At 37.4% G+C, this 12,068-nt stretch overlaps 1 protein-coding gene across 2 annotated transcripts in view; it reads right to left on the reverse strand.

Annotated features, from left to right (window-relative positions):
• PLPPR5 (phospholipid phosphatase related 5) overlaps window positions 1–12,068 on the reverse strand; it is a gene marked incomplete at its 3' end in the record, with an annotated part of 123,513 nt that overhangs the window by 31,144 nt on the left and 80,301 nt on the right. For both annotated transcript variants that reach the window (XM_080693404.1, XM_080693403.1), the window contains exon 4: window positions 9,912–10,088. In XM_080693404.1, coding sequence (XP_080549530.1) covers window positions 9,912–10,088 — 177 coding nt within the window. The remainder of the gene's footprint in view (window positions 1–9,911; window positions 10,089–12,068) is intronic.

Below are 12,068 nucleotides of genomic sequence, written 5' to 3' on the forward strand. Positions count from 1 at the left end.
TTATTCCAAAATTTTCATTAAGGTATAGTCAATGCATAAATCAATCCCCAAAAACATCATAACCTTATAAAAACTCATAGCAAGCTAACCTTTTACTAATGTTGCTAACCTACAACATAATTTAAATGCTAATTATTTTTCATTTCTTCAAGAGTATTGCATTCATAACAAACCTTCTACAATTGGCACCTTGTTTTTATTATTTATTTATTTACTTTTTTTTTTTGCGGGTCTGGGGATGGAACCCAGGGGCAATCGACCTTCGAGCTACACCCCCTGCCCTATTTTTTTTTTATTCTTTATTTTGAAACCAGGTCTCACTGAGTTGCAGAGGGCCTCACTAAGTAGCTGAGGCTGTCCATGAACCACGATCCTCTGGTCTCAGCCTCCCTAATGCTGGGATTACAAGTGTGCGTCACCACGCCCAGCTGGTACCTCTTATTTAGTAACATCCTTTTAATTAACCTAGTTTATTGTCTATTATTGTGTTCCATATATACTTAGCATTTCAGTAATACTTTACAGGAGCTGCTACTGAAATAGAACACCCTTTACAAAAAGGAAATTGAACTGTGTTTCAGCTGATAATATCCCAAAGGTTCTCATACTTCTGTATGCATAAAAATAAAGTTCTGGCAATATTAAAAATGCACATTCCTAAGCCCTCTCCTAAAGTTTCTGATTTAATGGCAAAAGATGGGGCTTAGGGTTTGGCACTTTTCAATGTATTCCAGAATTTTTGGACACAGGTGGGTGATATTTAAAATATAATGGATTAAATCATAAGGCAAATAATTTCTATTGTTTACTTATATTGACTAGTGGGTAGGACATTAAGGTTGGGTGTGGTGGCGCATGCTTGTAATCCCTGTGCTCAGGAGGCAGAGACAGGAGGATCGCGCAGGTTCAAAGCCAGCCTCGATGGCTTAAGTGACCCTGTTTCCAAATTTAAAAAAATATATAAAAATATTCATTTTTAAATTTATGCTGTATATTTTTTACAAATGCTCCACTGGAAAGCCTTTTCTTCAGTAGAACTTATTACTGGGCTAATGAGACCTTTGTCACTCTCCACATTTAAAAACAATTTAAAAAATGTTTACAAATCTATAAAAATAAAGACTCATACTATAAGACTTGACATCAGAAAAACATTTCTTTATAAACTCTTTTTTATTATCCTTCTGCCTCCTAGAAATATCACAGGTTAGAAACAGAGATAGAGTCCTGGTAATTTGATTGCTCAGTCTTACCAATGCCACCAAGATCTCTAATGTAAGGATGGTAACAGCTTAGAGATGGGTACTTGAAAAATCTACTAACAAATGATGTTTTCAGCTTCATGACCCTATGAAGAAACTAATCGATACTGATGTTCAAGAGATAAAATCAGAAAATTTTATCTGAAAAGGAAGATAGTGTTTTTGGCTTTGTTGGATTACAGTCTCAAAGGTAACTGCTCAACTCTGCCCTTCTGATGGAAAGTAGCCACAACAGTTCATAAATGAGTGGACATGTTACTTTTCCAATGAACTTTCTTTACAAAATAGGCAGCAGATAAAATTTGGTCTTTAGGCTATAGTTTGCTGACTGACCACTGCTCTAGAACACAGAGGATATAATTCAGAATTTTACCTAACAATTATGACAAAACAAGCTAGCAGTACCACATTCATGCTGTGAAATGCACGCACACGTATGTAGACATTTTCCTTTTTGGTTGTTGTTGTTAGTATTATAATTTATTTTGGGAGTCTGAAACAGGAAGATCAGAAGTTCGTAGCCAGCCTCAGTTACTTAGTGAGACCCCTCTGCAACTTAGTGGGACCCTGTTTTAAAATAAAGAATAAGCCTTGTGTGGTGGTGCAAACTTGTGTGGTGGTTCCAGCATCCGGGAGACGGAGACAGGAGGATCACTGTTCACAGACAGCCTCAGCTACTTAGCGAGGCCCTTTATACTCAGCGAGACATCATTTCAAAAAATAAAAAAGACTAAAAAATAGGACCAAGGATGTAGCTCAGAGGTAAAATGTCCCTGGATTCCATCACCAGTACCGCAAAAAGTAAATAAATAAATAAATAAATAAATAAATAAAATAAAAAATAAAAAAATGGGGCTGGGGGGTATAGCTCAGAGGTAGAATGCTCCTGGAATCAATCCCCAGTAACACACACACACACACACACACACACACACACACACACACACACACTAAATTATTGGAAAATTAGCAGATAAAAAATTACTGATAAATCTTCTGAAGAAAAATCTGTTGAAATTAACTATGTACATATCTATAAGGACTACAAGAGACGATGTTCATATAGAGTTAAAGTAGGTTTCTGAAATTAGTGGAATTATTTTTATATTATTTTGGTTTGTAAAACTCTTTGAAAAGGTCTGTCGGTTATCTCTGCATTAGTTAAAAGTGGTTGAAGCACTGAAGCAGCTGAGAATTCATATGTAACTACTTGACTACTTGAGCACATAACACACATTAGATACTTATTAAATGGTATTAATTAGCATAACAATTATTATTCTTTACTCTTGTTATTGAAATTATGAGGAAGGAAATTAGCAAATCTTCTTTAAAGTTATATTCCAATATTTAAGTTTTGTCTGCTAATATTCACATGCCTGGGATTGATTTAGTGTGAGTAAAAATAATGAGAGAAAGCAAGACACCTATTTCTTTAATTCTATTATTTTCATCCTGAGTTTAAAACTGAGAAATGATATTCTTAGTTGTAAGGGTATATATTTTTATTTTTATTTTTTGTGATACTGGATTGAACCCAGGGGTGTTTTAACTTTGAGTTATAACCCAAATTTTATTTTACTTTATTTTGAAACAGGGTTTCTCTAAGTTACCAGGCACTGGCCTCTAGCCCATGATCCTTTGGTCTCAGCCTCTTAAGTAATAGAATTATAGAAGTGTACCACCCAAAGTGGCAAGGATATCAATTCTGTTAATGAGAAACTGAAGATACTGCAACAGATCACTAAGTTAACTCACTTATTTGATTGGCAAAGATACGGTGACAAATTCAACAAATATTCAGAACTAAATTTGAGCTATGCCCATCTCCTGACCCTATTCCTGTACCTCCTCGGGGGGAACACAATATCTCCCAAACTCCTGCTCCCATCCTAAATCAGATACAAAAAGCTTAAAATTAAATTTATCTTTTATACCTCCTCTCCCCAACCACTCACTGAATCTGCTCATTTTTCCTAATCACCTTGATTTCTTGCATCTGATTAATTCTACTATCTCTACCATCAACTCCAAAGAATAAGAAACCATCAACTATTTCCTGTATTCCTGCATAGTTTTCTAAATTGTCCCCCAGTACAGACTTGCCTTTCCCCAATTTTATATAATAATGTGAGAATGTTTTTTTTCAAATACAAACTGGCTTATACCACCCTCTTAAAACTGTTTTGTGACTTAGCTTCCTTTTTCTCCTAACATGTAAATGCTGGCTCACCTTTGAAACTTCCTTTATTCTTTCTTTCTTTCTCTCTTTCTTTCTCTCTTTCTTTCTTTTTCTTTCTTTTTGCAAGTACTTTTTGCTCCTTTTCACTTCCTTCTATTTGGAATATTTCTTGTCTCCACTGTCTTTAGGTCTGTATCTAAATTAGTCACTGTGTACCATCTCAGCATCACTAACTGATAGAAGACTTCCCTGTGCCCCTGGCTAGGACATTTTAGTGTGTGTGTGTGTGTGTGTGTGTGTGTATGGACGTGTGTGTTTATTTTGTGTTTACATGAAACTATGATTCTTTTTATCAGAGCAACAATCTTAGTATAAAATTACATATTGGTCAGAGCGATAGTTTGATGGATGTGTGTCTCTTCCAAGACTGTATGCTTCATAAATCAGAGACAGAGTATTTTGCTCACCTCTGGATTCTCACTGCCACAGTGAATGACAAGAGTAATAAGTAAGCTACATGCAGCCAAATATTTTCAAATCTTCTGATATGAGTATACAATTTAAATTTAATTTCCTTTGAAAGATTCTATTTTTGTATTAGTGACTTCCACATGTATAAGCCTACCTTCTCCTATAAAGATACTAACAAATAATAACTAATATGCATATATTTCTGTTTTCTTTACCAGGTAGGGATAATGAATTAATCTAATTCATTTGTGTTCATTTTTTCTTTCCTTTTGGCAATAAATCATCCTTATTGCATGGAATCATGTTCATGGATGATGGGGTCAAACAGGCTTTGATCTTAATTCTGGGCTCTTTTATGTGCTAACTTTGCTAACATAGGTTATATATTTAATATTCCTAAGCCTTAGGGTAATTTGCAAAAGAAGAACAATAACTACATTTCAAAGAGGTGATATGTGAATTAATGGAATTAATATAGTAAAGATAACATGAATAACCAGTATTAATTATGATTACAAAGATAACATGACAAATTATTTTTGTGGTTCAATAACTCTAACTCCTGGCATTGTAATACTAATCATTCTTGGAAGTGCTTTGAGTCATATATTTTAAGGCAATATTAATCAACAGCTAATGTTTAACTGGCTTTTGCTTTCATATATTGCTAAACATGGGGATTCTGCTCTCTATCCTTGAACACAATGTACATAGAGTGATAATTTATGATGTAATATACTTCCTTGCAAGACTGAGAGTGTAGTAGAAATTAAGAAAGAAAAATGAGACAACCAGGCAATCAGAGATACTGCTTAGGGAAATCAGGATTTACCTGAGACAAATATCAGGTGCGTAAAGAACTGGAATATAGGTGAGGACCATGACATCCAGCGCTTTGCCTGTATCAGGCCCTGGGCTGCCCTTCCTCTATGTGGGATTTCACAGCCATTAAAAGAGTGCTGGGAAGTAAATGAAATAGTTCCTCATTCATTCATTCATTCATTCATTCATTCATTCATAAAATATCTACTAATCATCACCAGTAACCGTACCAGACCCCATTCTAAATATATACAATGAATAAAATGAAGACACAGACTGCTCTACAAGGAGCTTGCATTTTAGTGGGACCGAGAGCAAAACAAAACCAAAAATGATAGACCTGGTATCTTAAGGGTTGAAATGCATCAAGGAGAAAAAGTGAAATGAAGAATAAGGGATCCTCCTCGGGGAGGAGCAGCAGCTTTCGACCCGCCGGCTCACTGTTCTAGGAATAATGGGTGTCTACGTGATGTGTACAAGGGCACTCATCCAGCAAGTGGCAAAGGAAGGATGCAGAGGTAGGTTTTCCTGACTCACAACTCCTTGCTTTGCTCTCTAAAGTTTATAGAAGAAATGACATTCCTGTTGAGGCAAACGCATAGGATGGAAAGAGTGTGATTGTCAGAGAGGAAGGAAGCTGATTGGACACAAAGGGAAGACTTTATGTACACAGCGGAGAGGGGAAAACAAGCTTCCCTAGGAAGGGAGCAGCCCAGATTAGCGAGGACCCCAGGAATCTAATGGAGGTGTCTGGATTTGATGCAGCAGGAAAGAGATTTTGGTTTTGTTTTACGACTAACAGTGCCTTGTTAAAATGTACACAGAAGCAGAATGGGGTGATATTTGGAAATAATTCTTAACTAGACATTGTCATCTGCCTGTACCCCAGTACTTGGAAGGTTGAGAATGGAGGATCATTAATTCTAGGCCAGCCTCAGCAATGTAACAAGACACTCAGAAACTTCCAATAACCCTGTTTCAAAATAAGAAATTCATAACAACAAAAATGGTTCTGAGAATGTAGCTCAGAGTTAGATCCTGGGTTTAATCCCCAGTATTAAAATATAATTTTTAAAAGAAAAAATAAAATTTTTTATATGAGGAAGCATCTAGGAGCCTATAGATATAACAGCAGTAAGAAACAATAATATCCAGATTAAGAGGTTCTGGTCAGAAGGCCAAAAATATGCTATGGGAGGGGAGATTTTTGAGTGTGGTGGAAATGAATTTGTACCACATGACTCACTGGTTGTGGGAGATGAGTTAGGAGAATGAATCAAAAGCAATGGCTAACAGAGCGTCTGGTAACTGGGGGGGTCCTTCAACCAAGATGCAGAGGCTTGGAGCAGGATAAAGTTAATTTTGTTTTGGAACCATTTTAGAATCATGCACACATGAAAGATAATTGGAAATTCCCCAGGATATTACAAGCCAAAGCTGGAGTCAGAGCTCGAAATAAATGTTCTAATGAGTCGCCCAAATGAGAAACCCAGGAATCATCACAGATTGTCCCCTCCGCTGCATCTACATCAGCTCACGGTTCCCTCGGACTCCAAAGCATCCCGCCTGCCCATTCTCTCTGGGAGTTTCTCCCCTCTTCTCTCTTCTCTCTTCTCTCTTCTCTCTCTCTCTCTCTCTCTCTCTCTCTCTCTCTCTCTCTCTCTCTCTCTCTCTCTCTCTCTCTCACACACACACACACACACACACAGAGTAGTGCAATTTGCACCATTTCACCGATTATTCATAAACTATTCCTATCCTCATCTGGAGCTTTATATTTCCATCAAATATATCTTAAAGAACAAAATTACTACTGGATAAAAGAGAATAAGATCTGGGTGTGGTGGCACACACTTGTAATCCCAGCATTTGGGAGGCTGAGACTGGAGGATCCCGATTTCTGGACAGCCTCAGCTACTTAGTGAGGCCCTCTGCAACTTAGTGAGACACTGTTTCAAATTAAAAAGAATCCCCTGACGAGAGAGAGAGAGAGAGAGAGAGAGAGAGAGAGAGAGAGAGAGAGAATAAAAGAAAACAAACTATAATTTTTCCTAATCTATCATTTATGGAACCTATTTCAGTCACTCATGTAGCCATTCCCTGACCATGCATGAGATTCCACTGAATCTTTGCTAAGAATGATTCTTTAGAAAGATGGTAATTAGCCTTATTTAAAGATGGGGATACTGAAGCTCAGAAGGCTAAGTAAACTACTCAAGATACAAACTGAGTCCATGAAGCTGATGTTCAACCAGGCTGTGTTTTTGTTTCAGTTCAGTCTGACAGTAGATTATAAATCACCTATATTTTCAAACAATAGCTTGGATTATTCTCATGACATACAAGGTCATTAAGAATATCCTCTGCTCTGTGTTTGGGGATGGAAGCATCGCTGACTCTTGTCATTCATGCCGGGGGACTGGTCCTTTTCCAAGATGTCGTGCTCTTCTTTCACACATGACTGTACCCTGGCCTGCAGTAGCAGGGGCTGCCCACATGCCAGTTTCAGGAAGCTTTCTTATTGTCTTTGTGTGCTGCACTCTTTGTTTCTCATTCCAAATAACACAGGCTAGACCTACCTACTTTACAAACCTGTCCCGTTGGTGCCTTCCCTTTCTCATTCCTGCCTACTTCTATCACTACATTTGACCCTCTGTAAAAATCTGTTTGTTGACAGCAGACTGTGACCTATATATGGATATAGACTGTATCTTTTTCAGATATTTGTTTTTGCACCAGGCACAGAGCCTGGACTAGAGTAGGGACTCAGCAAATGTTTATTCTATGATAGGAAAAGAGATATTTAAAGGAGTAACAGGACTGTTATTGCCTGACCCCCAATTTTGAATCATGTTTATCTGCTCTTCCTTACTTCTCCAGTTCTTGGCACAGTGCTCAATACCTGTAGGCACTCACACTCAAGCTATTGTGAATGAAGACTTAAATATATGTTTTGTTACATGATTATCGCATTGCTCTTGCATGACTTTTCATGAAGTCCTTTTTCTGGTTGTTTGGGAATGCTTGATGGGTGATCTTGGAATGTTTGAATGTGTACAGGGGAGAATCATGATCTCAAGGAGGATCCATAGTCCAGCTCATCATTCACCTCATGGTTCTCAGAGTAGGAAGTGACTGGGAAGGCACTAGGCTCCGGTTTGGGCTTTGCAAAGTGTTTAGGATGTTCATTAGAAGTAAGGGGGATGGCAATGACGAACGGGAAAGTGGATGACATGCCAGTGAAGATGTTCTAGACCCGAGCACCGGAAACATCTGTGATATGTGTTATTGCAGGAATAAGATCTCACAGATGCAATGTGTGCGATCATATCTGATGCTGCCTATGATTATTTTATTTATATAAAGTGGTTTTGCTTTTCAAATGTTAGCTAGTTTCAATTGTGGTGAGTGAAAGCAGGGAAAAGGTTGTGGTTCAGTTCCTGGGCCTCCAGTTTTCATGAGGCTACATGGTACCTCTGAGGGAGGGAGGGAAAAAGGAGGGAGCAGGAGAGAGCCAGAGCGAGAGAAGATTTTGAGAAATTTGATCAAAGTATATTTCTTTGATAAAATGAGAAAAAGTGGTCCTAAGTGGCCTCTGGATACAGTGAACTTTATCCTAGCCTGACATGTAAACAGATTGTAATCTAATCTAAGACTATGCCAAGCAACTGAATCTCAGCCATTCACAGCATCCATTCATAGTAGTTGAACTTCCAGCCAATCAGTGGCTGAAAATTACCAACACATGACCAGTGCATTCTGCACTTCCTTTTCTCTGCCTATTTATATAATCTGCACATGTGGTGGGGTGGGGTATTCTGAACTAACTTTGGTCTGGCGTGCTGCCTGGTTCCAGAACTTTTTTTTTTTTTCTCAAATAAACTTTGGTAAATTTAACTCAACTCAGAATATATTTTTTAACAGAAGGTTGAGCCTAAGATTTTCATTGGCGTTGAGAATCACAGAACTATTGTATAACAGCACACACACAAAATTATGCGCAGGATATAGGCTAGAGATGAGGTCATGGTTACCATTTTATCACAGGAGACTCTCAAGAAAATAACCTAAGATATAAGTGCATAAACTGTGCTCACACATTTTTTTAAACTAAAATGTTGAAATACAGTTTGGCTTACTGCTTATAGACTAGTAAAAGGAGGCTGAGGAAATAAAGGTTAGAATAAGAAGCTATTCAAATGTAATAGAAATGAAAATAAATTATTTCTCATGAATTATAATGTGTCTATACATTTTGTTATCTAAGTGAAATGTTATATACAAACATTTATAACAGATTGATATGCTCTCAAGTAGGATAAAATACATTTTCCAACCATCAGAACTGATAAAAATATTCCACGCACACTTTGTGAGAGCAGTATGGATGGATAGAATACTTACGTCACTAGAAGTCACTGCATATATACTCTTCATGTGGTAAAAATGATTTGAGATGGTGTTTTTCTTGGAAGCTATCTATGAATTTTCAGTTGCTAGAGTGAAACGGTCCATCTCACAAGGGAACATCATCAGAGCACTGTGACAGGGGCTGGTGGGAGCACAGGGCCAAGACCCGGGGGCACCTGAGATGCTTTACATCCTGCGGATGCAAATATCCCAAAGGAAATTTTTAAAAAATACAAAAAGTCCAGTCGTGTGTGTGTGTATGTGTGTGCGTGTGTGCGTGTGTGTGTGTGTGTGTGTGTGTGGTTTGGCCATGTGCACTTATATATGGTACTGGGGGTTGAACTCAAGGGTATTCTACGTCTGAGCTACACTCCAGCCCATACTTTATTTTATTTTACTTGAAACAGGGTTTCACTAAGTTGCAGACGGCCTCACTACGTAGCTGAAGCTGGCTGTGAACCTGCGATCCTCTTGTCTCAGCCTCTCAATTACTGGGATTTCAGGCATGTGTCGCCACCATGCAACCCAGTCTCCATTTTATCTATTAGCATTTTGTTAAACTTTAAGTGGAGAAATGGTTTATTTTTTCACCCTCAAGCCTGACTTTAGGCAAACAGGAGAGAAGAATGAATAAGTTAAAATATAAGTATCATTATTTGATACATCACATTTAGAAAAATCCGATGAGTCACCTTTGCTTTTTCTTACAGGTAGCTATTCAAGTTCATTAAAGCCCAATGATATTTAAATACATTGGCACTTACCAGAAATACTGCTATAGATATTCCAACCAGGAAGCCTGCTATCACATCTGACCAATGATTTCGATATTCTGCTACTCTGTTGAGTCCAGTAAGAAAGGCCAAACACATTAAACCCAAGCACAGAACCGGCTTGGCAAGTCTGGTTCCTTTGGCTTTGATTGTGTTGGTGATGTACATCTGAAATAGTAAAGAAAAACCGTGACTGCTCCTGAAGTTATTTCTTTTATGTACACGCCTGGCATATATGTGTATATATACCTGTACATATACTTATAGACATGCACATGCCTTTATGGTTCAAATCATTAGCTGTAGTTTATGATTTTTAAAGAAAAAACATTTTAAAGCAATTATTTAACTTTACTTACCTGACAGTCATTTCTTTCCTTTTTATTTTTTTTGCGAGTCTGGGGATGGAACTCAGGGGCATTTGACCTCCAAGCTACATCCCCTGCCCTATTTTTTAATTCTTTATTTTGCAACAGGGTCTCACTAAGTTGCGGAGGGCCTCACTAAGTACCTGAGGCTGTTCGCTAACTATGGTCCTCTGGTCTCAGCCTCCCAAATGCTGAGATTACAAGCATGCGCCACCATGCCCAGCAAATCATTTCTTACTAATGGCCAATTCTTATGTACATTATGAATCTTCTAAGAACACTGAGCACAGATATTGCAAGTGGCCTTTTGGTTTCACTGTCAGTGTACTGCTTCTTTTATCTGAACGTATATTTTAGATCAAGCTCAACAGTACTGTTAGAAGGGGAGAGTTGATGTTTTTAATGTTTAAATTTTTATATGCAGTAGTGAGAGAGTTCAGAACAGTGAACATAGATAGCAAAAATAAAAATAAAATAGAGTGGATTTCCACCAAATAAGTGTTATTTTGAAGAAGGAAGTTAAGGTTTAATACAGTGCCAAGGTTTGCTTTCATGTTGTCATGGGAAATTGTGAAGTTACTTGGTTCAAACTTATCAGTCAAAATTAGCACATCAAAAATACTCAATTACGATGATGGAAATGTGGTAACTAAAAATAAAACATGGAGATCTACACAAACTTTTTATCCCATTAAGATGTATGAATTCAATGCACCAATAAAAATAAAAAATAAAAATAAATAAAAATAAAACAAAACAATGAATTGATATCTATAGTTTGGGCCTTTTTGCTTATGCTAATGAAAAGTGTATAGTGTCAATCATTTGCAATGAATAAAGTACATCCAAGTTGTGTGCCATCATGCGCACTTTGGAATATTTTGGTACTTCTCCCAGTCTGATTTAGTCTATAGCTCAGTCGTTCATAATTTTAATTATGTATTACTCTATAAAGCAAATCTGTTGACTGAAAGTGGAATGTGTCAATTATTATTCAAGTTAATCGGAAAGTTATTATAAAGAAGATGGCACTGGCAGTACAATTTGATTTTTTGGCGTTAATGTCAGTATATGGCACTGGTAGTGTACCCTGAAAAAAAGCTTAGAAATGTATATAACCAATTGACTACTGTTCTGAGTTTAATAAAAAATACATTTGCCTAAGAGAGTAAACCAAAATCAATGTTTAAGTTTTTAGTTCATAGCAACCATGTTTGAATGCTAGGAAATTCAGTAGTTATCTTTTGTATTTTTTTTCCTACGGGAAATCTGCAGCCCTGTTAGCTGCCAGAAGAGGCTGTATGAATATTTAAGCAGTCCAAATGATACAAGTCTGGTCTCCAGCCAAGTTCTAGGCCTTTGCAATCCATCCCAGGTCCCAGAACTCTGAAAGAAAAAAATTGTCTTCATCATGATCTGTGACCTTTGGAGCTAGGTCCCTGTCCACGCAGCCTGTGCTTCTGAGTTTAATACTTTCATTTGTAGGGAAAATAAACACACATCAGAAGGAAAGAGGAAGAGCTGAGAAAGAGAAGAGATGGTATTGCTGTTCTAAAAGAATGTGTTAAAGAGTTCTGTCCATTTTGGGAGTGACAAGGCAGGGATATCAAGCCCCCCTAGGATTTCAGTGATGCAACTAATATTTTCCCATGTGACACATGCATGTGAATAGAATGGATTTGAACTGCTAGGCAGATTCTTCTTTAATGTAGTTAAAAGTCTGGTTGGTTATTCCTTGCCTTTGCATTTCTTCAGATCTGTCAAAACTCTACCCTTTTTA

This window comes from Muscardinus avellanarius, assembly GCF_963383645.1.
Source record: "Muscardinus avellanarius genome assembly, chromosome: 3".
Classification (NCBI taxonomy): Eukaryota; Metazoa; Chordata; class Mammalia; order Rodentia; family Gliridae; genus Muscardinus; species Muscardinus avellanarius.